The sequence below is a fragment of the Oxyura jamaicensis genome, chromosome 6 (assembly GCF_011077185.1).
Source record: "Oxyura jamaicensis isolate SHBP4307 breed ruddy duck chromosome 6, BPBGC_Ojam_1.0, whole genome shotgun sequence".
Lineage (NCBI taxonomy): Eukaryota > Metazoa > Chordata > Aves > Anseriformes > Anatidae > Oxyura > Oxyura jamaicensis.
The window spans coordinates 35,089,480-35,115,649 of NC_048898.1; the positions used below are offsets into that span (position 1 = coordinate 35,089,480).

At 48.9% G+C, this 26,170-nt stretch overlaps 1 protein-coding gene across 1 annotated transcript in view; it reads right to left on the reverse strand.

Moving 5' to 3' along the window:
* TCERG1L (transcription elongation regulator 1 like) overlaps nucleotides 1–25,876 on the reverse strand; it is a gene marked incomplete at its 5' end in the record, with an annotated part of 102,397 nt that extends 76,521 nt beyond the window's left edge. The window contains one exon of the mRNA XM_035330119.1: nucleotides 25,844–25,876. Coding sequence (XP_035186010.1) covers nucleotides 25,844–25,876 — 33 coding nt within the window. The remainder of the gene's footprint in view (nucleotides 1–25,843) is intronic.
* Between the last annotated feature and the right edge of the window lie 294 nt (nucleotides 25,877–26,170).

Here is a 26,170-nt window from a genome sequence, read left to right on the forward strand (position 1 = left end):
GCCCGGGGCGCCGCCGTGCCCGCCGCCCTCCGCTCCGCGCCGCCGCCGAGTGCCAGGCGGGCTGAGGCGGACCCAGGCGCCGCCCCGCTGAGGCGCCGCCCGCGCGGGGCGGGCCGGGCCGGGCAGGGCAGGGGGCTCTCGGCCCCTCCGGGCAGCCCTCGCCGTCTCCAGGCCCGGGGGGGCGCCCGAGAAGGGGCACGGGAGCGGAGCGAGCTCCGCTGCTCGGCGAGGGGCCGCCACCGTAGCTGCTGGGCGCGGAGCCGCACGAGGTGCGCCCGGGGCTCGGCTGTGGAGGCGGCTCCCACAGCGCGCCGGGTGCCCTGCCCGGGGGCTGAGCCCTCCGCTCCTGGGCCTCTGCCGTGCCCCGCAGGGGAACAGAGCCTCCTGGTGTCACGCTGCATTAAGGTTTTCCAGCAGCTGCCCGCATCTATACAGCGGGAATTGCCTCCCCTGCCTTGCTTGAAGCCTGGGCTCCCAGGGTGGAGGCCGCTGGAGGATGGTGCCTGGGGGCAGAAGGTGCGGGCACGAGGCCCGCAGGCCTCAGCCTGCCCGCTGAGGGCTCCAGAGCAGCCCCACAGCAGGGGTGACACCGCCACCACTGCCACCACCGCCACCAACCCACACCACACGCCTGCCAGCTGTGCCCTCAGCTTCTGCCGGGCTGTGGAAGAAGCCCTTGGTAGCACTGCCTGCTCCTCGTTAAAACTAAACCCCGTGGCACGTGGCTGCCGGTGTCCCAGCCCCGAGCAGGCGGGAGAGGGTCACCATGCTCCGTGTGATGGTGCGAGGAGAAAGGGGCACCACAGCAGCTCCTTGCTGCGGCCTGGCTGGGGCGGCCTCGGGAAGCCTCCATGGCAGGGCAGCCGCCTGGGAGCCTTGCTCCCTAAAGAGCAGCACTTCCAGCAGGGAGCTGGGTGAGGAGGGAGCCGGGCAGGCCTCTGCTGGCTGCTGGCAGCACCACAGCTTCCAGCCGCCAGCAAAAAGTAAGGCCACAAGGACCGGACCAGCGGGACGGGCTGAGCCTCACTCCATAGGACACACCAACGCTTCGGCTGCACAGCTCGAAGTCACTCGAGGACAGGAGTTGGACTCCATGATCCTTACGGGTGCCTTTCAACACGGGATATTCTACGATTCTATGTCTGCCAAAGCACCAGCACTGCTCCGGTTCCCCACCGTAACGGCATGGCAAGTGCCACGTGGGGAGAAAAGGCAAATACCCTGCTGCACCTGCTCCTGTGGCAGTAAATCGCTGCGTTCCCAGGCTGCCTACGTGTGATGGCAAAGCTGGGACATCAGCACTGTGCAGATGTCCACAGGCAAACCTGAGGCTTCCTAAAACAGTGTAGAAGAAAGTCAAAGGTCTTAAAAATTCATATCGTCTCTTTTCATTCAGTGCACAAAGGAACCAGGTCTCTCGTGGCAGTGAATAACCTTAGCGAAGTTAATTACTAAGAAGTTTTGAAATAAAATTATTGTGATACATGGATAAACACGAGATCAGGAAAATCACATTGCTTACAGTCATCCTCAGAGACATCCCGGGACGTGCAGAGTCGAGTAATCTACGAAGTGACAGGAATCAGATGAAGAGAAGATCAGTTCTAAATGTTTTAGTGCTCGGCTGCGTTTTTAAACACAAAAATCGTGTAATGGTGATTGTAGCTGAACAGAAAAAAATAAATGTATGGTGACAGGAAAGAAGTGGTGGTTTCCTATGAAAGGCAATAATCCTGGGGTAGAATTTGTCTATTTAAGACAGTTTTGTTTGTTTGTTTGTTTGTTTGTTTTGCCTATTTAAGAGCAGTTCATCTCTAAAATACTCAATATAACAGCAAAATAACAAATTGTATTTCATTGGACATAGTTGCTGGGGATTTATTTGGGGGGAGAAGCGATGTGGAGAATCTGAAGGAGTTCAGCAGCTCTTGGTGTCCACCCACCACTGCTTTCGGGGCATCCTCCCTCCATGCATCTGCACGGCCCCGTCAGTCAGGGGGAGATGCTTTTAACTACATTTTTCCAAGGCACACAACATTGTCAATACAATTTTTTTTTTCACATAAGCAAGGAAAGTTGGAAAGGACCGAAACCATCCTTGAGTATTCTTCTATTTAAGGTCCAGAAGAAAAACAAAATGTTTCTCAGAGGAGTTTATTTGCAGTGTTGAAGCCAAATTTAGTTACTGGCAAATGCCAGCATTTTTCTTTTTTTTTCTTTTTTTTTTGGGGGGGGGGGGGGGTGGTGATGAAGGAGAATTACGATTTCTTACCAGTGTGCCGACTTACCAAATACTTTACGAATATTAGATGTGAAGGTTTGCGCAGGTAATGTGACCTCAGAAGGCCCAAGCTCACTCAGGTGAGCTGAAGTCAGAGACGAGCTTCTCAGCAGCTATAAAGACATTTTGTAGCCTGGCTAAACACACACACACGCAAACATCAGCTGCTTTTTCCTTCAGACTTTCTTTTCCTACACCTCAAAGAATAATAAGGAAAGCATTGTTCTGCTCCTGCCTGGAGCTGGGGAGACCCGTGGGTATTTTCCAGCCTGCGTGCATGGCAGGTCCGTGGCAAGGCCAAGGCAGGAGGCTCGGCGCGGTGCAGGCTTGGCGCTGCCGTGCTGCTCCGTGCCCGAGGAGGTGACCGCAGCAGGACAAGCTGCACCACTTGCCAGGAGCAGCGAGCTGTGCTGTGCTCTGCTTTTCCTGGCCAGTCCAGCGAGCGGCAGTGATGCCGAGTTCAGCTTAAGCAACCAGAGATGAAGCAAAGCGCACGGAAGCAGCGTCTGGGCAGTGCCTGTGAGCCCAGGGAGCATTTACTGTCACACTAAGAGCTAATGTGCTTGAAATGGCCTATGCTGCTGAGCAGGTGGCCCGGCAGCCCAGGTGTTTCAGCAGCAGTCGCTCCAAGCGCAGCATGAGCTGGCCCTGGAGGATTCCCTCCGCAGGGCTCTCCGCTGGGTGCAGCTCACGGCAGCGGTGCTGGTGGCTGGAAACAAACCACTTTGGGTTACAGATAGGAAAGGAGAGGGGAAGCAGGGGTGTAGAAATAATCCATAAATATGCAGAAGGGTGGCTGGCAAGAAAAAGGGATTACTCTTTTTCATGGACCTGGTGGACAGAACAAGCAGCAGCGGTCCTAAACTGTAGCAGGAAAAGTCTAGCTTAGGCCTTGAAAAGAACTTTCAAAGGGTGAGAAAGGGAACCAGAAAGCCAGGGGGGAGTCTCCTTCACTGCAGGTCTCAAGAAAGGGGCAAGGGAGCAACTGCACAAGTCTTGCATTGCCACAACGCCAGCAAAGTGCACAACGCAGCCACCCGGGATTTGTAGCCAAAGCGAAAAACCTCTCACACCAGCAGGGTTTATTTTCCTCTTTGTGACAAGTGGGAGAGTTAGAAGGGAAAAGCCACAGGGGGAGAAAAGAGAAGTGTTTGGAGCATAACGTTTTTCAACTATTGGAATTTCAGCTTGGAAGTGCTTTTTTGGGGGGTGAGGGGGATCTGAGATCATCCATCAGTCTCACACCTGGAGCACACATTATCCCTTGAATACCCCAAAGAGTGCTTTAGATAGCCAGAGGGCCAGCTTAGCACTGAAATAGAAGTTTCAGGCCCATCATTTCATTTCTTAAGTCTGAAAGAGAGGTTCATACATTCAGCAGAGGACCCTTTTCATTAAGGTCCAACCTACAGACACTTCCTACGGAGGATGCTGGCAGCCACCCTTCTTCATGCTGGGGTCATCTCGGTGGGAAATGGGACAATACGGCAGCGAGGGAACTTCCTAGTGGCGGTGCCTCCAGCTACCTACAGAACAGGAGGTGAAACTCTCCTTTCCAGCACAGTAGCCACACAGAGGGAAAAATTTAGCTTGTGATAACCACGAGCAGAACAGCATGTTGTGCCATTTTGTGCAGGCATTAGGTAGAACTCCCTGTGCAGAGGCACGCAGACACACATTTGGGTGTGCTGAAGTTGCCTCTAGGTGTTAGCACTGACCAGAGTCTCAAGAACTGCATGCTTCAGCAGACTCCTAATAAATAAATTCCTCCCCGTGCACTATCTGTGAACAGAGAGGCGCAGGGAGTGAGGCTTGCTGCTATCTTTGCCGGCGGTTAAGCTGCTCGTTTCACACCGTGCAGAGGGGATGGAGCAGGAGAGGGGATCTCCTCTGCCATCTCCGGGTATCTGGAGCTGTCTGACAGAGCAAGCCTGGGCACAAGCAGATTTTTCTTTCCAGGTGCTAAACCACCCGGCTCACTCCTCCGCAGCAGTGCAGCCAGCAGGAACCCCAGCTGAGGAGCTCTTATTCCTTCCCAAGCAGAGCTGCCGAAATACCCAGCCAAACAAATGACCCAGGCAGGTGATTATTCTGTTGAGCTTTCTCATAACGACACAGACTAATAGTCTGTCCCCGGGGTTAATCCCTACCTGCTGCATTAGTCATTTGTTTCCAGCGGTGGCAAATAGCAGATATTTCAGAAACGGATCAAATAAACCGGCGATGCACCTAATTGTGCAGTGCCACGCTACGAAGGGAAATGGGCTCCTGACTCCAGCTAGCGATCAGCTTTCAGTCTGAGGCAGAGGATTGATCGTCCCTGCGTTTTTTACTCCAGCTAGCAGAATCGCAGACGCTGTTTTTATTCTCATATGCAGCTCATCTAAAGCTCTGACAAATCCCCCTTTATGGAAACGGTGACAACCAAACCGCAGCCCCTCCACACCCAGACAGAGGGATTAAGCCCAGATGTCTGCACCAGCCGGGTTCTCCTGTGCTATAGCTGCTAACGCCCGTGCCGGGAGGAATTGACGCGGGCCGTGTGAGGGGTGCGTGGTGGAGCAGGCTCCAGGGCCCTTCAGAGCACAAGGCCTTTGCTGAGCGTACTCCTCAAGACAAACGCATCAAATGAAAACTCCTGAAAGGACCTTTTGTGTCTGTTCCTGTGATTTTAAATACCACCATCTCGTTTTTGCTAAATTCTGTCGATTTCCACATGCAGAGCGTCAAGCCCTGTTTTAACCCCACCAAGAGAACTTTCAGAAATGCCAAATGAAGGACATAAAAAGCGCAACAAAAGCCACTGCAGCAAGACACACGTGATACCTGACTTCAGAGTTCCTAGGAGCCCTTTTCCTGCCTCTCAGGGTGATGGTGAGAACAACCTCGAGGTGCCCGGCTCCCCAGGACACCTCTCCCCCTCTCTGGCAGGAGACCACGGGCAGGACAGTGCTGCTGAGTCCCCCGAGGACACGTACAGCCTAACCACAACAGGAGATGGACAAAGAGAATTAAAAAGCCAAACCAGGAGGGAGCAGACAAGAAAATAATCTCTGGGCAGGGGGGTGGGTGGAGGTGTTTGCTCCATCCACAGCCTGCCCCCACTGAAGGGGCAGAGGGGCAGCCAGCACCCCCTTCAGCTGGCGGGGTGATCTCTGGGCTGCGCTGCCATCGGCACCTTTTTTGTTTCCTCATTATCCATCGATCCCTTTTCACCGTCTCCAAACTTGCTGGCTTTTTGGTGAAGGTCTCATCAGGAGATTACGATAAATCTCAACCTTGCTGGGTGTGAGATGAGCCCAGTGGCAGTTCCAGCAGCTGTCAGAGGAGCATACGATTGCACAAAGATGATTAATTGGCAAGTTAAACTATAAAATATGAATTTCTTTCCCATTATACTTCAATCGATCTGTTTCCCAGTTTCTCATACAATATTCTTAAGTTATTTCTATACAAAGGTGGCGTTATTGATACCAGTATTTCAGACCGATTATTTAGGAAGAGAAAACAAACGAGGCACCGCTGCACTTCATCTTCGCTGTCCACATGCTCCACGGAAAGCAAGAGCATGAAGGGGCGAGCAAACATCTGCCAGGCCTGCTAGGGACAGCCAGGCGCATTTGCTAAAATCCCAGGTGCATTCCAAGCACGCCGGATTCAGAAGTCAGAGATGTCTTTTCTTCTTAAAAACAGAACAAGTGCATTATCCAGCAGTAAGCTCTGCAGGGTTTTGCATAGAGGAAGACCCATTCAGGTAGCTAAGAAAAGAAACAGAAAGGCACTCAAAACTAGAGAAATATTTAAAATGGCTTATTTCGAATGTACGCAAAAAAGACCAAGCTGCTGTACACATTTTCCTGTTGAGCTGAAGAACGAAGAGCACAGTCGTTCAAGGAAAGGTTTGTTTTTCATGCAGTCACATGGAACAAGTCCCCGTCTGCTCTGCTTTTAACCCTCCTTAGAAGCCATTCCCGGTTCCAACCCACAGCAGCAAAAGCACACAAGTACCCGGGGTAAGGACATCTGCCTGGGGCCACGCTTCGTCCCAGAGCCCTCCTGAGAACAAACATACCTCATTTTGCTCTGGGCGGACACATGCGCGGACACATCCACCCGCCTCCCCTGCACCATGGACATCTGACGGGGCGGCTAAAACCCATCCTCGTCGGGAGGAATCCTCAGCGTGCACCCGGGCTTTGTGCAGGACAGCGGCATTACCCTCAAGCACTGCGCCCCTTTTTGAAACTGAGAAGTGCACCAACAGCTTTCGGCAAAGCGTCGTGCAAAGGGAAGGGAGCTTCTCCCTGGTGTCAGAGACGGCACCAGTTCCCTCACCTCCTCCTGTCTTCCCAGAGCTTACACGTTGTCGGGAAGGGATCTGTGGCTCTCAGAGGAGACGAGCTCCGGAAAAGCAGCCTTCTCAGGATCAGTTGCACCCTCTTCATTCCCCAAAGTACTGAGTATTGGCATCGAGCGTTTGGAGATGTCGGCTTGCAGTTGGCACGCCCCAGAAGAGAATCGGTAGGGGCGTCTCGTTTATTTTTAACTTTCCAGCAGGGGGAAGCCTCACTGATTCACTTTATTCAGCCATCACCAAAAGCCCGGAGACCTCGCCTTCTGCGTCACCGTAGGTCTGGGGCTCATTTTGGGTACCTCAGGTGTGGTGCTTGGATAGCTAGGGGAAAACTGCGAGCATCCCAGCTTCTCAGTGAAGTCAGATCAATGAACTCACTCTCGGTAACTTGTTTAGAAATTAACTGTTTCATAATTTCAGCAAAATGTGTACGTGATAAGCTCAAAACATCTAGCTAGCCAAAAAGCAGCGGATTCCAAAGCAACAAACAACAGATGGTGCCATCTCACATCTACCTACTTCTCTAAAGAGTCTCGCTGGATAGTCAGATGAACTCTTGCAGAAAGACTAACAGGAGGCTTTAAAGCGTAAAGATTCAATTTTTCTTGGTGTCCACTGGTAGCTAGCTAGAACAAGAGGTGGAGAGCAATACCCAGCTCAGCACATCCTCGGCGTCATCGGGGCAGATGGAAGGTACCACACTAACTCGCTTACTTACTCTCCAAAGCAAGTTTATTTCTTCCCGGAGGGATAAAAAGGGAGCTGCGGGCACTCGGCACTTTATTGCTGTCTGACACTGGAAGGGGTCTTCACCCCAGTTCTTACTGCCCTAAGCGTACACTGACCTTGATTGATCTCCAGGTTACAAGGGGGCAGTTTTCCAGAAAAGACTTCCAAACCTCCCCCAGGGTGCAATTTTCTGTCTCGCAGCTCTGTTGGCAGCACACACGGGCTGCAGCGCCTCGAGGAGCGTCCCCACCGTCCATCCAGCGGCCCCGGGGTGCCACCAGAGAGCCCCCAGCAGCGCTCTGGTGGCCAGGTGGGAGTGCTGGGGAGGCGCTGCACCCACCCACCCACCGCGCTGCTGCACGCTGCCTGCACCAAACCCGTCGTGTTTCATGCCAAGGACAGACTTTTCCTAAGGCACCTAATTACCATCAGCCCACACGCTATTTGCACAAATTGCTAGCAGGGCTCACGGCGAGCGCAGCGCCGAGACAGTTGGTTACCCTGAGCTTCTTTAAGTGGAAGGGGAGGGAGGGCGAGTCGTGGGCACCGCGGTCGCCACAGAAGGTGGAAAATCGTTACCACCTCCACTTCCTACACAGCATTCCAGTCCACAAACGCATGTTTTTAGCCTCTCAATTAGGTGCTTTACCTTCCTGTGCTAACATCGTTATGTCTAAGCTCATTATAAGTTTGAAACTTCACTTTATCAGCCAACCAGTTTCATTTTTATGAGCTCTACCCTTTTTAGCAGTGATTTTAATACACTTTTGTTACCTAATTATTTCTCTTCCCAGATTACTGCTATTAAATAACATCGCTACTATTCCGGATTCAGTGCTGGGGGCAACATACCCAAGCACACACTGATCACTGAAACCAGGTTGGAAACCAAATGTGAAAATACCAGTGGCGAGGTACAAAAACACGTACCAAGAACTAACTTTCCCATCTGGAAACCTTCAGGTTTCATTTCTCCGACACCAAACCCCCCAGTGTCGTTGCTCAGTCGCTCAGCTGTACCAGGCACCGCTCCATGCCCAGAAGAGCATTTCGCAGCGCTCTCAGGTCAGGGCTCTCCCGGTCTCTCCTCACTGCAGCTCTCTGCCTAAGTAGGCATGTTGAGAAGCACTCCCTTCGCAGCTGACTGCCAGCTTGGGCTGCTCCTTTTGTCCCCGGTTCCCTCTCGACACGGGGCAGCGGCTGCCAGCCCAGGAGCTGGGCTCAGTTCTGTGATTCTGCATTTCTGCAGTTCGCCGCCCGCCTGTGCCGCAGCTCTCCCTGCCCGCGCACCGCAGGCAGATCCACCTCTTCCCCAGGCAGCCTAGGGCTGGATAAAAGACACGCAGCGAGCACACAGCGCCTGGATCCCACGGCTTGTTTCTGGGGGTAGGGCTCGGTCCTGCTGCCCTTGGAGGTGGGAGCCAGGAGTCCCCCAGCACCCCGTCCCTTGGGTGTGCAGCTCAAACAGCACCAGCCTGCGGCTCCCTCCGCCCCCAGCCTCCAGCAGAGAGCCCGGGGGAGCAGGAGGAGGAGGAGGAGATGCTGTGAGAGCTCAGGAGGCTTCGCCTGACTCACTGCCTGGCTCCAGCCCCTGGGACTCGCTTGGATTTTCAAGGGGAGAGAATTACTGATCACCCCCTTTCACACAGGCTGTGGATAACTCTGACTGAGGGGTGGCATTCGCCCTTTAAAATTAAGGCAGAAAACTCTACAGGAAGGTATCTCCTTGTTTAGTAAGAAGAAGCTTGTTGCTCGGAAGGAGCTTATGCTGAAAGCCGCAGGAATTGCTAAAAACCTTGTAACACCACCAGGCAGGAGTCCCAGGCTCCGAGACACAGGCAATGCTCCCAGCGGCTCGCAGAGAGCCGCGTGCGCTGGGCCCGGCTTCGGCAGCAAGGAGGGAAAGTCCTCGGCACAGTCCCCAGGGAAGGACTGAGAAAGTCCAGGGGAAGATGGAATAGTTGCATTGGGTTGGTTTGGGTTGTTCTTTTTGTTTTTCTTTGCTAGCTTCTTTAATTGATACATTACTGTGAAAAATAAAAATAAATGCACCCGGCGTACGCTGGTGCTTGCGGTTTCTGGCAGTGCGTTATCCCCATCCCCAGCGCTGCCACCGGAGCAGGGACGAGAAGCGCACCCCAGCGCTCAGGGCAGTGCTCGGAGGTGTCCCCACAGCCCCCTGGTGCTGTCCCTCTGCGCCTCAGGGCCTTCCCCAGGGCACTGCTCTGGCATTTTAGCCTTAGCCCTCGGGGCTGCTTTTCCTTCTCTGAGACAGATTCCACTGATTTCAAAACCTTAAAATACGTTTGGGTTCGTTTCTTCTTCTTGTTTTTTTTTCAGCTAGCTTCGTTTCCCTGACACATCAGTCAATAAAAATAAAAGCAAACCTGTAAGGACTGATATTTTACCTCTGTCCATGCTAGGCAGATGCTTGTTCTCGTCTCGCTGGAGATCTCCCTAAGCTGTGCATCTCTTTCTTTGGGTTGAACATTACCAGAATCATGACTTATTTATGCTGTGCTCAGTTGAAGAGGACGGCCCCTCCTGCGTTAAAAGGAAATACCGGAGGGCAGGAGCCAGTGTTATTTTCTCCTGCATTCTTCCCTTCATTAGCTGGAGACTCCCTCTGATCCCCGCTTTCCTTTCTGTGTGCGGTGCTTGAAGGAAGGAGGTCTCCACGAGAGCACACTTCCACTTAGCCGGGCAGATGCTCTTTCAGCTTTAAGGCAACATCCCCAGCTGACGCTCCTTTACAATATGTCACTCATGTCACAAGCCTGATCTATATTGTGTTTACTGCTTGGAGAAAGCATTTTGTTGAATAATAATCTTCTTTGTGGGAGAACTTCTATTTTCAAAATGGTCTGCGGTGCAGCTCAGCCCTTAATGAGTTTTCCTGCGGGCTACGAGCTGACATCCAGAACCTGCTTCGCTTGGCTTCTTCTACAGACAAATTCGGGTAGGATGCCACAGTCAGCTGCCAGGTCCAGCGCGAAGCAAGCCGCTCTGACACGCAGCACTGCGAGATTAACTTAGCGCGAGCCTGAGATCACACACAGAAATCCTGCGGAAAGCCATTCGTAACCGCCAACAAACCCGCGTTGTGGAAGATTTCACAGTATTGCATTTTTACAGCTCCTTCCACCTGACCCGTGCGCGCAGCCGCTGAAGCTCAGCCACGTAAAGCACAAAGCCCCGGTACCAGCGCAGGTGCTGGGCGAGGTTAAACGCCCCAACAACGCGGTGCTTGGGCTGCCCCACAACGCCTGGTGACTGCCACAGCAAGAGCAGGGACCCCGGCACTGCCCTGCGAGTCCTGCAGACGCGATCCGGAGGTGCTGCAGTAGTGGGGTAACACTTGCCGTACCTGGTTGCCCGACTTGCTCTCTGTTCTCATTTTCCCTTGTCTGGAGCCTCCTTCCCCTGGAGTACAGCGTTTCCTGAAGTCTTGGTCTCACAGAAGTCTATCATTTTGCTCCCGAGCATTTACTTCAGTTGCAGGGGATCTATTTCATAAACTAAATATGCATCAAGCTTACCTAAAAAATATTTGTAGACCAAAGCATTTCTAGCTAACCATTACTAACAAACTGTTACTGCATACAGATTGGGTCCTTTCATTCACCTAATGATCTTTCTTATTCCATCTATATAAGATGCTTTCCTATTTTTGTAAGATTAGTTCTTCAAAAATATTCGAGAATATTTTAAAGAGATACATACTAAAAAGCCATCGGAACAAAATCCCAAAATACCACTTTCTTCTCCCGAAGGAAAGGGAATGGCTATTTTTAATGTGCAATGCACATGATCTTAAATTTTCATAGGAAGATGGAAAGATGGAAAGATTGACAGGGACAAAGAGCTTAAAAAAATTGTTAACGCAGGTCCTGGGTAGGAATACACATCTCGCCCTCGCTTCTCTGGGCATTGCTCACCACAACATTCCCGGCTGCTGCTCAGCGAAGGGGTTGTTTCACCTCCAGCTGCAACCCAGGTCTTTTGTGCAGATGCCACCAGTGCCGACAGATTTTCTTCCTTCTTAGCTCCCCGCTGCGCTCCTCCCAGCACGTTTCTGCTGGAGTTGCACCAGCTCCTTCCCAGGACAGGGCCCTGGAGAGGCCCAGGGGTCACCTTGGGACCCCCCCGCCAGCCCCCCTGAACACAGCAGCTTGCAGAGGAAGCCAAGCACGGGAGCGAAACGATTCCAGGTACCGCTGCACGCCTGCTGTGTCTTCCCCAGGGGACACCTGGAGGAGGGCAGAATGCTCTGCCACCGGCCTGGCTTGTAGGGGAGACCGATAACGCCCGAAATCCTTTCCTATCAGAAAATCCCCCTGTTCAGCTTAATTTACAAACAGCCTAGGCAATGGCTGGTAGTGCTATTCTGTGAGGGAGGGAAGAAAAAAAAAAGTTGCTTTTTAGGATATTTTTGAGCAGACTAAAATTGAAAGGAAAAGTACGTTAATGAAAGCAAAGCTCAACTGACAAGCAAGCTCCTAAAGGGAAAAAGTAATCAATTCAAGAGGGTCCTGCTGCTAGATGGCAATTACATCCTCCACAGTCTTTCTTTTTAGTAATTGAGTTCTGTGTCTCTTGTTGTGACGCCAAGTAGAAGCAGGGGGGAAGATCCCTGAACATATCAGCCTTTTTTATTACTATTATTATTTATTATTATTTATTGCTACTCTTAAGTCTTTCCTGGGCTCTTCATGGAGTCACCCAGAGACAACACGGTGTCCTACTGGTCCTGCTCGATCGTGCCATGGTAAGGCTGGACAGGGTGCAAGGACCTGAAACGGCTTCCCCAATAGTTTTCTAGAGTTAATACAAATATTTTTAAGTGACACTGCCAACCTTTTAATAAAAAAACAGTTAAAGTTTAATGCCATTCCTGAAAAATTATTTATCCACTTAGATTTGCGGCCTCCCATTAAAAAGCCTCCTCCACTTGCGAAATGAACTCCAGAAGTGTTTCATCAGGTGAGGGAAGCATGATGTCTCCAGCAAAGACTGCCAGCTCGCTACAGGTGAAGGGTTTCCCCCAGCTAAATGAAGCAGCCCTATTTCTCTGACAAATTAAATACAATAAAAATAATTTGCAAAGACAAATAACTAAGAGCACCCCCCCAACCTGTAACTCCACTGCATACAAACACACAGAAGCTGCTCAAAATTCCAGTGCTACTTTCTCAGCCCTGAGCCGCAGACCTCAGCCCAGCTCACAGCGCACCCCTGAGACCTCATTTTATTCATTTTATGTTCACCTCTCCTTGCCCCATGTCTTAGAAAAGATGGAAAGATTTCTGTTCATTGGCTTGGAGGAAGAAATGGCCACAGTCTTGTAGCTGACTCTTTTCTGTTCTCCAGGACTCTTACAGACACCCAGAAATTTAACCCCAACCGGGCAGGCTTCGCTTCCCTGTGTCTGATGTTTCAGCAGAAAAAACAGCAGTGATGGGCAGTCTCCTAAACACCCTGGCCCTTAAATTAAGCTCGAGCCCACGTAGCAGGGGCAGGAGAGGGGCTGCTGCCCTGCCCTACCTCTCAGAGCCGGGACAAAGCCCGGTGTGGCATGGCTCCTGCAGCAGGGTGGGCTCCGGACAGCCCTGCTCGCTCAGAAACCCACCTATTTGCTCAGCCTCTGTAGCAAAAGCTGCCAGAACATTTCATGCTTTTGACTTCCAGAAATAATGTGACAGCACTTGAAGATTTGATTGCTCTGATTATATTATTTGTTGAATCCCCGTAATAGCAGGCAAAAGGAGACTTTTCACTGCCTGGTTGGCAGCAGCAACGCTCTGGCAGCGGTACTGAGGAAGCCTCGCGTTTCCCAGGACTTCCCCATGGCACTGCCATCTCCTGTGGGTGCAGGGGACAGAGGGGAGCTGGGGGTCCCACACAGGGGGTTGCTGGCCCTGCTGCTGGAGCAGCCCTGGTGTTGGTGCTGTGCTTGACACCGGTCAACACCGCTCCTCCCAACACGCCCCACGCACTTCACACCCCAAGTAAATCTGCCTTTTTTTCTACTAGAAAGTCTTCCATTCCATTAATTTTAAAGAAATTGGCTGTTTCCTACAGAAAACCTGATGTGCCTGATTAATCTCTAGATCCCTCGTATCAGGGCTTTGTCATCAGGCAGCTTTGTTTCATATGCACCACTTACTCCAGTAATCAGATAAGATTGCCGAGCCGTCACGTTACAGTAGAAGGCTGCTCTCTGGCCACAGAGCTAACGTCCAGATAAAGGGTGCTGATGAGCGTAACAGGGCTTGTAGTATTTTAGCAATATTTATGCAGCTGTGTGAATGCGCTTCTTCACCTGGGGGCTCTCCATACAGGCGGGTGGCTGGGAAATCTTCTTGGCCTTCTGTATTTTAGCAGCAAGGCTTTTAGCTGCGTTTCTCAAATTAAAGAAATTTGCTGCTGCCAAGCTCAGCCATCAAGAAACTCCAGGAAGAGTTCCCAGGGCAGGAGGGAGTTTGTCACCTGATGGAGCATGACAGACAGGAGGGAAACAAGCAGGCGTGCTGCTTCGGGGAGAACCGGCAAGCTTCCCCAGGGGCCCGACGCTCCTCCTAACCACAAGCGATCCTCTGCCTGTCAATAAATACACCTCCCCCCTCTCTCCCCTAACTTTCCACCCATCCTCTCTGTTGTAACTTCATTAGAACTAATGTCAGCGTTGCCCCGACAGCTGCAGGTGGAGATTTCAGCTCTCAGCTCAGACTTTACCTGACACAGAGCAGATCTTCCGATGCAGTCAGACATCAGGTTTGCCATTTAGCCTCCCCGGTGCAGCAGCACAAACCAGTCCAGCACACAACCCCCATCCTGAGGCTTGTCTGCGAGAGCTGTGGGGCACATCCTTTCCTCAGGGCACAGCACGTGCCCAGGACAGGACCACAGGAGGAGCAGCAGGCAGCTACACAACGTCCAGCTCACAACCAAGGGAGCCCTGAAATTTGTTCTCTTGCCCCTGCAGCAGCCAGGAGCAGAGCTCGGCAGCTCCCAGCAGCGAGCAGCACCTGAAGTGGGATCTTTTCTCATAAAAGTGCCGTAGCTCTAAGGCAAGCACTTGCCACATTAAATGTAAAAGAGAAAAATGCATTTTAAAGGGGAAGGACAGGATAACCAGTTTGTATGACTAGCACTCCAGTGTCTTTCTCTGAATGGGGTTCATGAGGGGTGCCTTGGTATTAGGTCTAGAGAAAAAGTGTTCAGGTTTTTTTTCCCCTGCCAAATGAGTTCTAAGAAAGCCATCTATTCCTTAATTAGAGGAAGAGCTTACAGTAAGTTCATTTCAGAGCATCATCTGCAGATGAATGAAATCCTCTTTGGATCTGGAGCTCGTTATTTCACCCACGGCCAGACAGGCCCAGAGCGGCTCCAGCTCCCCCATGTTGAGCAACCCCAGGCTTGTGCTGGGCCCGGCCGCACCAGAAGGATCTTCGGAGCACCATAAGGAAAAGGAAGCACTTCAAATGAGGCAGGTTTGTAAGTCCTCACAGTCATGCCATTCACTAGTGCAGAGAGATCAGTAACTCAGGTCTGAAGAAGACATACACAATTCAGGAACTACCTTGTGCTAGAAAATGGCTTCCTAAACAGAGATCCCTACATTCATGTGGGTTTGTAGCAGGTTTCTTCATACTGACATACTCTGTTTTGGAGTGAAGAAGTTGAGGAAATCATTATCAGTAGCTTACTGTACATGATATTTCCTTTCCAGCCTGTCACATTGCTGTAAACAGAAAAAATCCAAGGTACCTACGATCCTTACACTAGACCAGAATGAAAATAACGCTCAGGAAAAAAAGTCAATCTCTAAGCAGTCACCCTAGACAGTATAGATTTGTGTTGGGATCTTCCCAGAAAGAATTGCCAAACCATCAGATCCGATCAGATTGCTAGTCATAACAGATGACAACAAACTTCTGCTGGAAGCGGCACGGCGGAGGAGTGGGAGCCGGCTGCTGAGCGCCTGGCAGCGGCAGGCCCGTGGTGGCACCGGGCGGCCCGGGACAGCCCCAGCCTCCCCTGAGTACAGCAGGACACGTCCACAGACTGTCCCAAGGCCCTGCTGTAACACTTGGTGGTGGGGTTGCACTGGTAGAGGCTCTTCTACCAAGAGAGGGAAGCATTGGGCCTTCACCTCGGGCCAGCTCTAAGCACAGCGCAGCTCCGGTTTGAGCTGAGGAGAGCTCCACACGTGGCGTTGCTCTGCTGGTCTCACCCAGGCCCACACAGACGTGGGACTGCTGCAGCACACTGCTGAGAAGTGCAATGTTGAGTTTTACACCACTTGTGGCTAAAAGTGATCCAGCATCCAGCACAGATCCTCACTTGTCTTGTCTCACTTGCAGCCTGCACTGGCAGGGCTACTCTGCCCTCCTGCGAGGGGCACCACCGTATTTCAATACGTTATCATTGCAAATGGCATACTTTTAGGGACTTTTAAGTTCAGAAAACATGTTCTTTTCCCTACTGATAAGTGATATTCGACAAAAACCAGAACGCTGCATGCTGACAGCTTTTGCTCATATGAGGAGCCTGAAGTCAGTGAGCTAGGCGTAGTCTCGTTATTTCCTTCCTCAAAGCATTAATTTTCCTCCTTAATCCAAACATAGCTTTATGCAGTTATTAAAGTAGTTTTAATCCAATAAGCAGCATGGATCAAAGGATATCCCAAAGGCACAATTCGCAGAAAAAAAAAAAAAAAGCTCATGTAAAGTTCAGCAACATGAAATGCAAAGCCTATTTACTACGGAGGTAGACAAGCCAAAGGTAGGCGAGCAGACATCTGTAAGATGTGTCTGTCAAGCTCTATTCCCTGTGCCATAATGCCATCTATCCAATTAAAGTACATTTGACTAATTACCAGTTAACACACTTCAATTAATTTAATTAACATGTAATAGCATTATATCATACAATGATAATACTGTAACTTGTTTTGAGATTAAATTCTAAATTACCACTGAACATGTCTGTTCCTAAAGGTAATTAAAATGCAAACATTTTCCTTTTTTCTTCCCGGGGCCTTTTAAGAACAGAGATTTCAGTTCTTGGAAAACTGAAGTCATTAGGTTAGCATATGGGTTTCATAAAATGCATAGGTCTCAATTCAGAGACAGATCTTTCTGGATTAGAGAGCAGATCCCAGTGACGTGTTCCTCCTGTGGCAAGGCAGCCCCAGGGGACTTCACGCCAGCCACTACAATTCTGCCATGGTCTACCAGAAAGCACCAAAAAGAGGGGAGGAGATGCACTGAGCCCCAGGCTGCTGTCAGACTGTGGCCCCTGCAGACACAGATACCTGTCTTTTCTGTTGCAAGTGCCTTAATCACAGTCCAGGTATCCCTTAACTGCAGTCCTTTAATCACACCTCCAGATATCTGCTGAGCATCCACACTCAACCCATTTTCCACCATTCACTGGTCACATGCAAGTCTTTTCACTCCCTGTAGCAAGAGCAAATGTTACACTTTAATGCCTTTTCTGACTCCTTAATAGCTCGTTTGCTCCACTGATAAGGCTCTTGGGTAAGTATCCAGAGCAAACACTGAGCTCATAGTGCTTCAGCGCAGCAGAGATATTAAAAAGATGGTGCAGCAGCATCAGTCAGCCCTTACGTACTTCGCTGCTGTGCAGAGCTTGTCACCTCCCTCAGCACCAAACTCTGCACACAGGACACGGGGTACACAAGCTGCTCCTGCAGCAGCCTGAGGAGCTGTTCCTTCAATCACGTGCAGGCACATCAGTGATGGGCAAAACCAGACACTGCTTCCAGTAGAAGTGCTAGAGTGGGAGGTATTTCTTTGAAAACAGGGAAACAGTTTAATACTATCTTTTATGAATAAAAAAGGATGCATACATTACCCATTCTGAACAGATCCCGTGCTTTCTGAATGTAAAAAGTTGGTTCTAAAGAGAAATTCCAACTCTGCCAAATAAAATCAACTTCTTTAAATTTTCTTGTGATTGATGTATCATAATATTTCTGATAAAGATGACCTAATCAGAGGCTACATTGCACCAACTGAAACAATCCCCATAAAAATCATCATGCCAGAATTTTTCTTAGGAATCCAGTTAATGAAAGGACAAATAAAATACCAGCATTATTTCCAACCTTTGAAAGTTTCCTATCCAAGCAGTTCTTTTAAGTGCTAATTAATCAAATCAGTGATATTTTTCTAGGGTCAATGATTCATTACTGCTGCACTAGTTGAAGCTGAAGTCTGAAATATGAAACTAAATAGATCATATTTCTTCCATAGATGGTCAAGCTGCATTTACAGGAAGGGTAGACACTATCTGTTGAGTCAGATTCTGAATCACTTTTCCCCCCTTTCAATAGCAGTGCAGAACCAGTGAGATTAGGTTACCAGAAAAATGTTCTGTGATGTCTAGCCAGTGCTTGACCAGTGCAGATGAGCATCGCTGGGTTCACCCTTTCCTGTAACCAATCCAACACGAGCCCAAAGGGGCTGAAGGTCAGCATGTTCCCAGTAAGGTTAATACCTGAGTTTAGCCATCACCTCCATACAAGAGGAAAATCTGGCTTTGTCTGCAAGGATGGGGAAGTTGTTTCTGAATTCAAGGCTGGCGACAGAAGTCAGCTTTCTGCATGGATTGAGAACAGGGAGTGGATGCAACTCCACGTTGGCCACCTCCCTCCATCCTCCCCCCTCCATTTTTTTCAAATGCAAGTCCAGAGATTAAAGTTCAAAATAGCATGTTAAAATAAAATGAAAAGACAATAGCGTTAAGATAAAAAACAGCAGTCTGATAGAAGATTACCAGGAAGGATAAGACTGAGAGGACAAAGTTGGATGATTAAAAAAGCAGGAAGAATAAGATGAAGGAGCAAAGCAAATAATGAAAGGAAAATAGAACAAAGGTCAGTTAAAAGAAAAACAAGTTTTAAACTATCTTGCAAATTCATGTTTCTTACATGATGAAACCAAAGTCAGGTAGAACTAGATTTTTACCAAATGCTTCACTTGGACATTGCAGGCCACTGATACATTTCTGCACAAAAGAGAAGAAAGGAAAAATAGCTCTGGAAAAGCTCAACCGTCTCAAAACCAAACTTGGGGTGGAAGGGAAACTTCAGCAGATGTGATGGCAGCAACGTGCGCAATGTTATCATAGATATTTTATACATTTAATAGTTAACTAACTTCTGTATGTTATCCTCAAACTTTGTAGTGATCAACTGCACACATGTATGCCAAACACTGACCAATTCAATTTATCATCATATTCCTAAACAAGCACACTCAGACATTAAGCTAATGCAACTGAGTGTTTGAAGAATTTGTCTTCATCAACAAAACAAAATACGCAGGTCTTTCAGATCCTCAGCTGGACGGAAACATTGGTGTAATCTCAATGCCAATCTCAATGCCACAGAAAAAAACAGGAATTGACATTATGAGTTATTACAGGCTATTAGTTTTGTGATTTTGTTTTTAAATGTATATCTTCAGAACAGAAATCACATGCAGAAACTTCTGCCTGCATAAGCAATCTAATGATAGCCACAAAAGGAAAAGTTGGCTGCTTTTGTCAGGCTGCGAATGCTGCTGCCATGAGAGCTGCTCAGCGTCTCCAGCTTTAACCATCTTTATGAATTCAAGGATTGCCAAGGACTACAGAACATCACGGGCAATGCTGCAGGTAATAAACACTGCTCTAACCAGTAATCTGCTGGAGATTTAGTGAAGAGTTAATATTACCTGATGCTACCAGAGAGGCTGTGGAGTCTCCTTCTCTGGAGATACTCAAAACCTGCCTGGGTGCCATCCTGAGCAACATGCACTAACATGGACCAGACTGTCTCCAGAGGTCCCTTCCAACCTCAGCCATTCTGTGATTCTGTACTGTCAGTGCAGAAGCTACCAACAGAATACTTATAGTTTTGGTGATGCTATACAGAAAGCTTCTGATGGAGACAGCTAACCCATCCGCCACCCCGCCAGCAGTACCTGAGGAACATTAAATAACAGTTTCTGACACGGTAACAGTCTGTGTATGAGTGTGGCATTTTCTGTTCCTAAGCAATAAACCTTTAAAAGCTGTATAAAAGCCCAGATTAGCCAAGTAAAAACAAGGACTTCTTTCAGAAGAGAACACGCTAATGTGTGCTTCAATAGAGAAAAATATTGGCAATGCTAAAGGCCCTCTGCAACCCTTTCTGTGGTAGCCAGATTTGATAAGATTGTTGAAATTAAAAACATAATGTATATACCCCTGCTGCTGTTGCAATGTTAATTCAAACAGAGAATTGTTCCTTCTGGTTTTATTTCTCCCAGAGACTGTTTCAACTGGTCTGCCTCCAGGTACCGGGCTGGAAGCGTTCCCCACAGCCTCCCATCCAGATATATATTAATATTTTCCTCCAAAGGCAGATCTTCACAAGACTTCGCTGTGCTCATGACTAGTAATTAAAAGATTCAGAAAACCTTCAGGACTACACCCACACACGAGAACCACATGGCAACCTGCTGCTGCCGAGCCCCTGATAATAGCCTAATTAATTTTCTATAAAAGAAGTTGAGTAATCACCTTCACAAACCAGCTCCTTCCTGACCTTCCAGCCACACGCGGGCAGCTGCTCGCAGGGTCGGCAGCAGCTCTGGGGACAGAGAGAGTGGCCAGAGCTTTGCTGAAGGCGCTGCTGTTGCTCTGCATAGGTTTTATTGGTGTCACGGCCTCTCGTTAAGCACAGGACTTCTCCAGGAAGAGGTCCTATGGCTGGGGGGGCTGAGGCAGCTCTTCCCCCTGTGGCTCCGTGGCGTGCCCGGAGCTGTCGGGGCAGTACAAGAGAAGGAGCCGCCAGCTCACTGAGGACAGACTGGCTCTTTACCAAACAACCCAGGGAAGGCAGTGCCTTCTGGCTTGGAACTGCACAGACCGCCTGTTTGCACAGGGACTTGCCCAGGAGAGGCACCGCCACCCACGGCAGGATGGACACGGGCCCTTCGGCAGCGCCCGCTGTGCCCCCGGAGCCAGCGCTGCGCTGAGACAGGCTGATGAGAGCTAAGGAAATAGGTCGTCTCCGAGTTGCCCAAAGCAGAAAGAGAAAAACAAATTGAAATGTTAGAATAACAACTTATAAAAACCATTTTGTTTAATTTACAAATGGCTCTATTATCTACTTAGAAATCTTCGTAGCAATGGCATAAAAAGGATAAGAGCGTCAGATGAGAGTTATAGGGTAATGTTATTCATAAGCAAGCCTTATCTGTCTGTACAGCTTGCATATTTTTACAAATTGCTAAATTCTTTAACCATTCTGGGTTTGGAAGCAGAGAGATTCATGTCTCACCTCATTTCTCAGAGGAAATGGATTCACATCCCCTGTACAGCCAACTTCTAATTAGTCAGAAGTTTGCAGCTTGTTGATTTTGATGAACCCGTCACAATATTGAAACACTAACTGTGTGAATTAAAATAGAGTACAGCCACTGGCACTCTTGGTAGAAGTCACAGGTAGCATTCTAAAAAGGAAAAGAAAATGGTAACTTGCTGACAAAGCACCTATGTTCACTCAAAAAATTCTTCCATCACTGGATTAGACAATGCAAACAAAGTGGCGTATTTTCCTCCCCATTTGCTCTTCCACATGCAAATGACATTCTTCAACAACAAAAAAGTGATTTTTGAGCAATTATGAAGATATTCCTATAATACGGCATAGCAACAGCTTTAAAAGCTTTAAATACAAATAGAGTCTGGTTTTAATATGCTTTAAATTGCAGATTAAAGTATGCCTCTGTCATTATGACTAATTTCTAGGTGTTTTTTTTTTTTTAAAGCAACAGCTCCCAAAAAGTCAAGGTGAGAATTGTTTCAAGGGAATAACTAATCTACCTGCTCTAACCATTTTCTTTAAAACGGCTTTCTCTGGTTTACTGTATCCTTTATTTCGAGGGAAGCAGTTTACAGAGCTGTTCACTGCAGTTTAAGTGATTAATAATTAAGCTCACGGGGTCTGATTATTTTTGTGGTTTTTAAAGGCCAATCTTAATATCGCCCATTTGATGCTCACCTACAGAAATGAGTAACGCTTCAAACTAAGAGCACAACAGGAAAATAGCACGCTAAGCCAACACTGATTTGTTGAGATTTAGGCAATCATCCTGCAAACAGCAGCAGTTCCTCCTCTTCTCTGTGCTGCTCCCCAGCGCTGCCCCCAGGCCGCCCCCCTTCACCATCCCCATCCCACGGGAGGTGCAGGAGCTAATGAGGGCAGTGCTGTGTCTGCTGGGGATTTTGTGCCAGCAGCTGGGGAAAAACACTTATTGAAGGCACCTCTTGGCACACTTATTTGGCTACCCTTACACACCCTTTGACACGGTGACAAATCTCAGAGATATCAGTGACTGATTAATTTATGGCTAAGTAACCGTGGAGACCCCTTGGAGCCCTGCTGCCCCCCTCCCCAGCCCCTGCCACTTCTGCAGGCCCCGAGGCTTTGCAGGAGCAGCAGCGATGGGCACCTGCCATGACTAGAGCAGGAACACAGGCCTGAGACATTTGTTCCTTTTATACTCATCTAAGCTGCATTTGGTTAAGCTCTGCAAACTTTAATATAACAGAATTTAGTACCCTGAGCAAAGATCAGCCTCCTTTTGTGCTAAGCAGGACAAAAGGTTGTCCAAGCATTCTCATCAAAAAACTTAAACGAAAAGAATATCCTTACTTTGTAACATTGGGAACAGAGGCAGGATGAAAGTCCTGCCCTGGTTAATAGAGGTAATTTAAGACCAACCCAAAATCTGAACTCAGGCGCCCTCGGCCCTTATTTTAATCAAGGTACTCTCTCATCCTCTGCCTTCTGTTCCTCGCTGGCTGGTAGCCATTCAGTCTTCTCCACTTAGCGATGGAGCATTACTGTTGTAATCTAAGAAATCCATCCAGCATTTCAATAGGGACAATAAAAAGGGCGATAAGGAAAAGTTAAGCCCCTCTTTGCAATGTGTTCATAGATGAAGGAATAAAAGTATGCATGAAAACTCAAACAAGACCCAATAACAGGCAATATTTACAAGATATACTCCGCTAATGGTTCATTTAACTCGGCAATATCTTAAACTCACTCATTTGTGAAGCGAATTATTCATAAGGCAGTTTATTTCAAATAGATTAATATTCATCGGACAGTTGGCAGAAGATGTACGCCTAACGTCTCTGAATTATTTGCAAAAGAGAAAAGCCATCATTCTGTGAATTTTGGACAGAGAACTGATTGCAATCAGCATTATCCAGAAGTTCATTAGACATCGAAACACCCCGTGTAGAAAGGCATCATTTAAGTTAATCACTACCTGGCTGTCAGGCAGAGAGCAGCTTGCTGAGTTCAACATTTTATGGTCTTGGATTGCACGTTACATCTCTCTGGAAAGCGAGGATTTAGAAGTGTGTTCACACTGCTAAATAAGATATGGCTTATTAGAAGTAATATTTTTAGTTTACATACACTTTGAAGTAGCTCATTCCTAAAGTGTTTTTAAAATAACAGCCTCCAAACGTAGAGAAACACAGCTTGGATCTGTGACCTGCCAGGCTCTCGAACACCTCTCCTAACCTTCCTTCAGGGATAACCAGACTATGTATTTACTAGCCAGGCCTGGGCTTGGACAGCATTTCTACAAGTTCAGTCCCTGGCTCCGCCTGGTTTCTGTGCCCACGAGTCCCTGCCAGGGCAGGGCAGGAGCTTCCAGCACCTCGGGGTGCTGCTGAAGCACTCCGTTCTTTATCTGGTGCCAAGATCCCCAAAGGAGCATCAGCAGAAGAGATGCACGTGTTAACAAAAGGCAAGGTTCCCCTGGTGAGGTGGAAGGGGAGGCAGACCCGTGGCACAGCCCGTGCCCACTGCAAGGTGCAGGCAGCCCCTCCTCACCCTCCCAGCATGGGGGCACCAGAACCTGCCACAGCCAGGGAAATAGCCCCTGCCATCCCACCGAGAGGGGTCACGTCTCGTTACAGCTGTAATCAGCGCTGCTGCAGAGCAAACAAATCAATGAGCCATCCAATTAATCAGACATGCACGTACTTCTCCGGTCATTCACCTGGCTCAGAAATAAAACATTGGCAACATCCCCCTCTGTACCTGCGTTAGCCATCAGATCTGCCACTGTAGGGAAAGCAGATATTAAGCTGTCAAACAATAAAATCCAGTAGTGCTCTGGTTGTGAAGTAGCAGGGAATAAGAGAACATGTCTCAGGATAATAAAAATACATTTGTGCTTCTAGAACTTGTCTAATCCACAAGTCCCCAAAGTTACAAATGTTGCCTTGTGCAGTAATTACTGCACTCTGCTATTATAAATGGTTATTTTCCTCAAGACTTCCACTTATTCATGCACTTTTTTCCTCAACTTGAGAGCACAATGATGCTCTTAAATGAGGATTTTCTCCCATTTGGTTTTGCCCTGTGATGAAGGCAGAGAACATTACCTAGCAAATAAAGCAAGCACACAGCTTGTGCACCTTCATTATACCCTGCAGAGGGAACTTTTGCCTTGAAACCCACTGCTCCTCCGGCTGCGATTCTCAGTCAGGCTCACCTGGAGGTCTCCTCTCAGCAATGCATGTAACGCAGGGTTTCACAGCTGGCTGCATGAGCCACCAGGTAAGGTGACCTGATGACATGTGGCTCATGCTGACAGCTGCAAGCAGATGCCTCTTGCCTCACATACGTACTTGCATGCAGGGAAGAAATAAGCTTAATTGTGGCTTCATGTTTTTAATGCGCAAGTCACAGCTGTACTTCAGCCAGTAGCACAGCCCCAGCAATACTAGGTGCTCTGCTCAGTGTGAAGAAGCTGAATTATCTTACATGATATACTTAAAATGACACATTTAGGTCTGCTTGCAGAATTTCGACATGCTAAGCAAGCCTCTAACCCAGCCTCTGATCTGCTCCTGCCTCATCCCGCCTAGGCTCAAGCAGGGACCAGAGCTCCTGCCCTGGTGACAGAGAAAGGACCACAACCCCATGGCAAAGGGTTTGTCAGAGAAACACCAGGGAAGCCAGAAGGCCTCACTCCTCTCCTCCCAGTCCTCTGCTCAGAGGCCTCACAGGACTTCAGCAGTTGATGCCACCACAGCCTCCAGCCTTGTTCTTCCCCACACCTGGTGGCCTCCAGCAGCAGAAGGGCTCTGCTGCCACGCTGGTAGAAAGCCCAGGTACCCGTAATTCACCACGCTCATTTGGTTTGTCTGCTACGAAATTATGCTCATGGGAGCAGCGCTTCACCCTGAGTAGTGGAAAGGTGACTCCCAGGCACCGGGAATTTCTGTAAGCTTGAACAAGCACCATGAGAAAGGACACTCTCACCGCCTCCCCTCCTCTGAAAAATTTTAGAGGGTTTGGAGGAAAGTAGGATACAAAGAAATCAAATTAGCATAAACACTGCTCAGAGTAGTACCTAATTTCTTAAAATGCTACCCACATAGAAGCATATACACCAGCTTCAGGCTTGTTTCCTGCTCATTTCCCGCTCACCACCACTTATGGCCCATAGTCTTAACCACACCGCATTATTCCACGGGAATCCTTGAAACCAGGTTACTTAATATATGCACATGCAAAATCACCGCATATTTGAATATCCTAATGAGAACAGAGCTTTCCTGATAAGCCTATTTTTGGTTTAGGAATTTATAACTACCCCATACCAAACTGAAGAGATGCTACAGTTTACATATTCATCCAGTGTCTGTATAAAATACATGGCTAAAGCCAAGGAGCTCATAATGCATTGTCCCTCAAAGCCTGCTTCCCTAGCAAAGCAAAAGCAAGCAGCAGCTGAAATCCCTCTGTGCATTGCCCCCTTGGTGGAAAAAGTTTGATGATTTTAAATGAGGTGCAATCTCAGGGAGCAAAGCCAAGCTCTAGAAGTGGTTATTTTCATCACTTTTAGCTAAAAACCTGCATGCACACTGACACCCCTATTGTCACAGAAACAGCTGCATGCCCACGCTTTGCCTCCTCACACAGAGGAGACATAAAAGTGCTGTTAGCAGACACCAAACTACGACCTGCTTGTGGGACTGGGAAGAACAGCAGGTGAAACACCAGGCTCTCAGAGGGTAACCTCAGTGCTGCACCCAGATCAAGGACTGGAACGTTTCACCCCAGCACCGTGCCAGGACAGGCAGCTGCAAAGCACCACAAGCAAGCAGCCCAGGAGCAGGACCAGGGGCACGAGGTCAGCAAGCGAGGAGGAAGAAGAGGAGGGCAGCACCCTGATTTTACCAGCCAGCCCTCTTCCAGCCTCCGGCCACCCCTGCTGGGCTTCCCCTCTCACCATCACAAGCTTAACATTAAGACAAGCACAAGTGTTACTCCACATAGAAAAGCCAAGACCATTTTGTCACCATAAAACAATGCTTGGCCTAGCTCAGAGTTAGGCTGCCTACCTACCGTTAAATAAATGAAGTTTCAGGCACCTGCTTACCCATAAGTTGTGCAAGAGCTTTTCAAAGGAATGTCAAAAAGTCTTTTGCTCGCCAGTTGCCAGGAAGGTACAAGGACACCACACCTGCAGCAGGTGGTTCTCAGTTACAGCACTGGCCCAGCCTGCACACACAAGGCAGCACCAAAGGCCCCGGTGGCTGCAGGAAGATGACAAAAAGGCACAAACCAAGCCCCAGCACAAATACTCTGGGCACCCACCAGCACAGCCCCACCACTGACCACCCCCCCAAGAGGCAGCAGCCTGCCCTTCCCACCCTTTTTATCCCCCATGCTCCCTGCTGTGCAGGGGTGGGATTTTCCCAGGTGT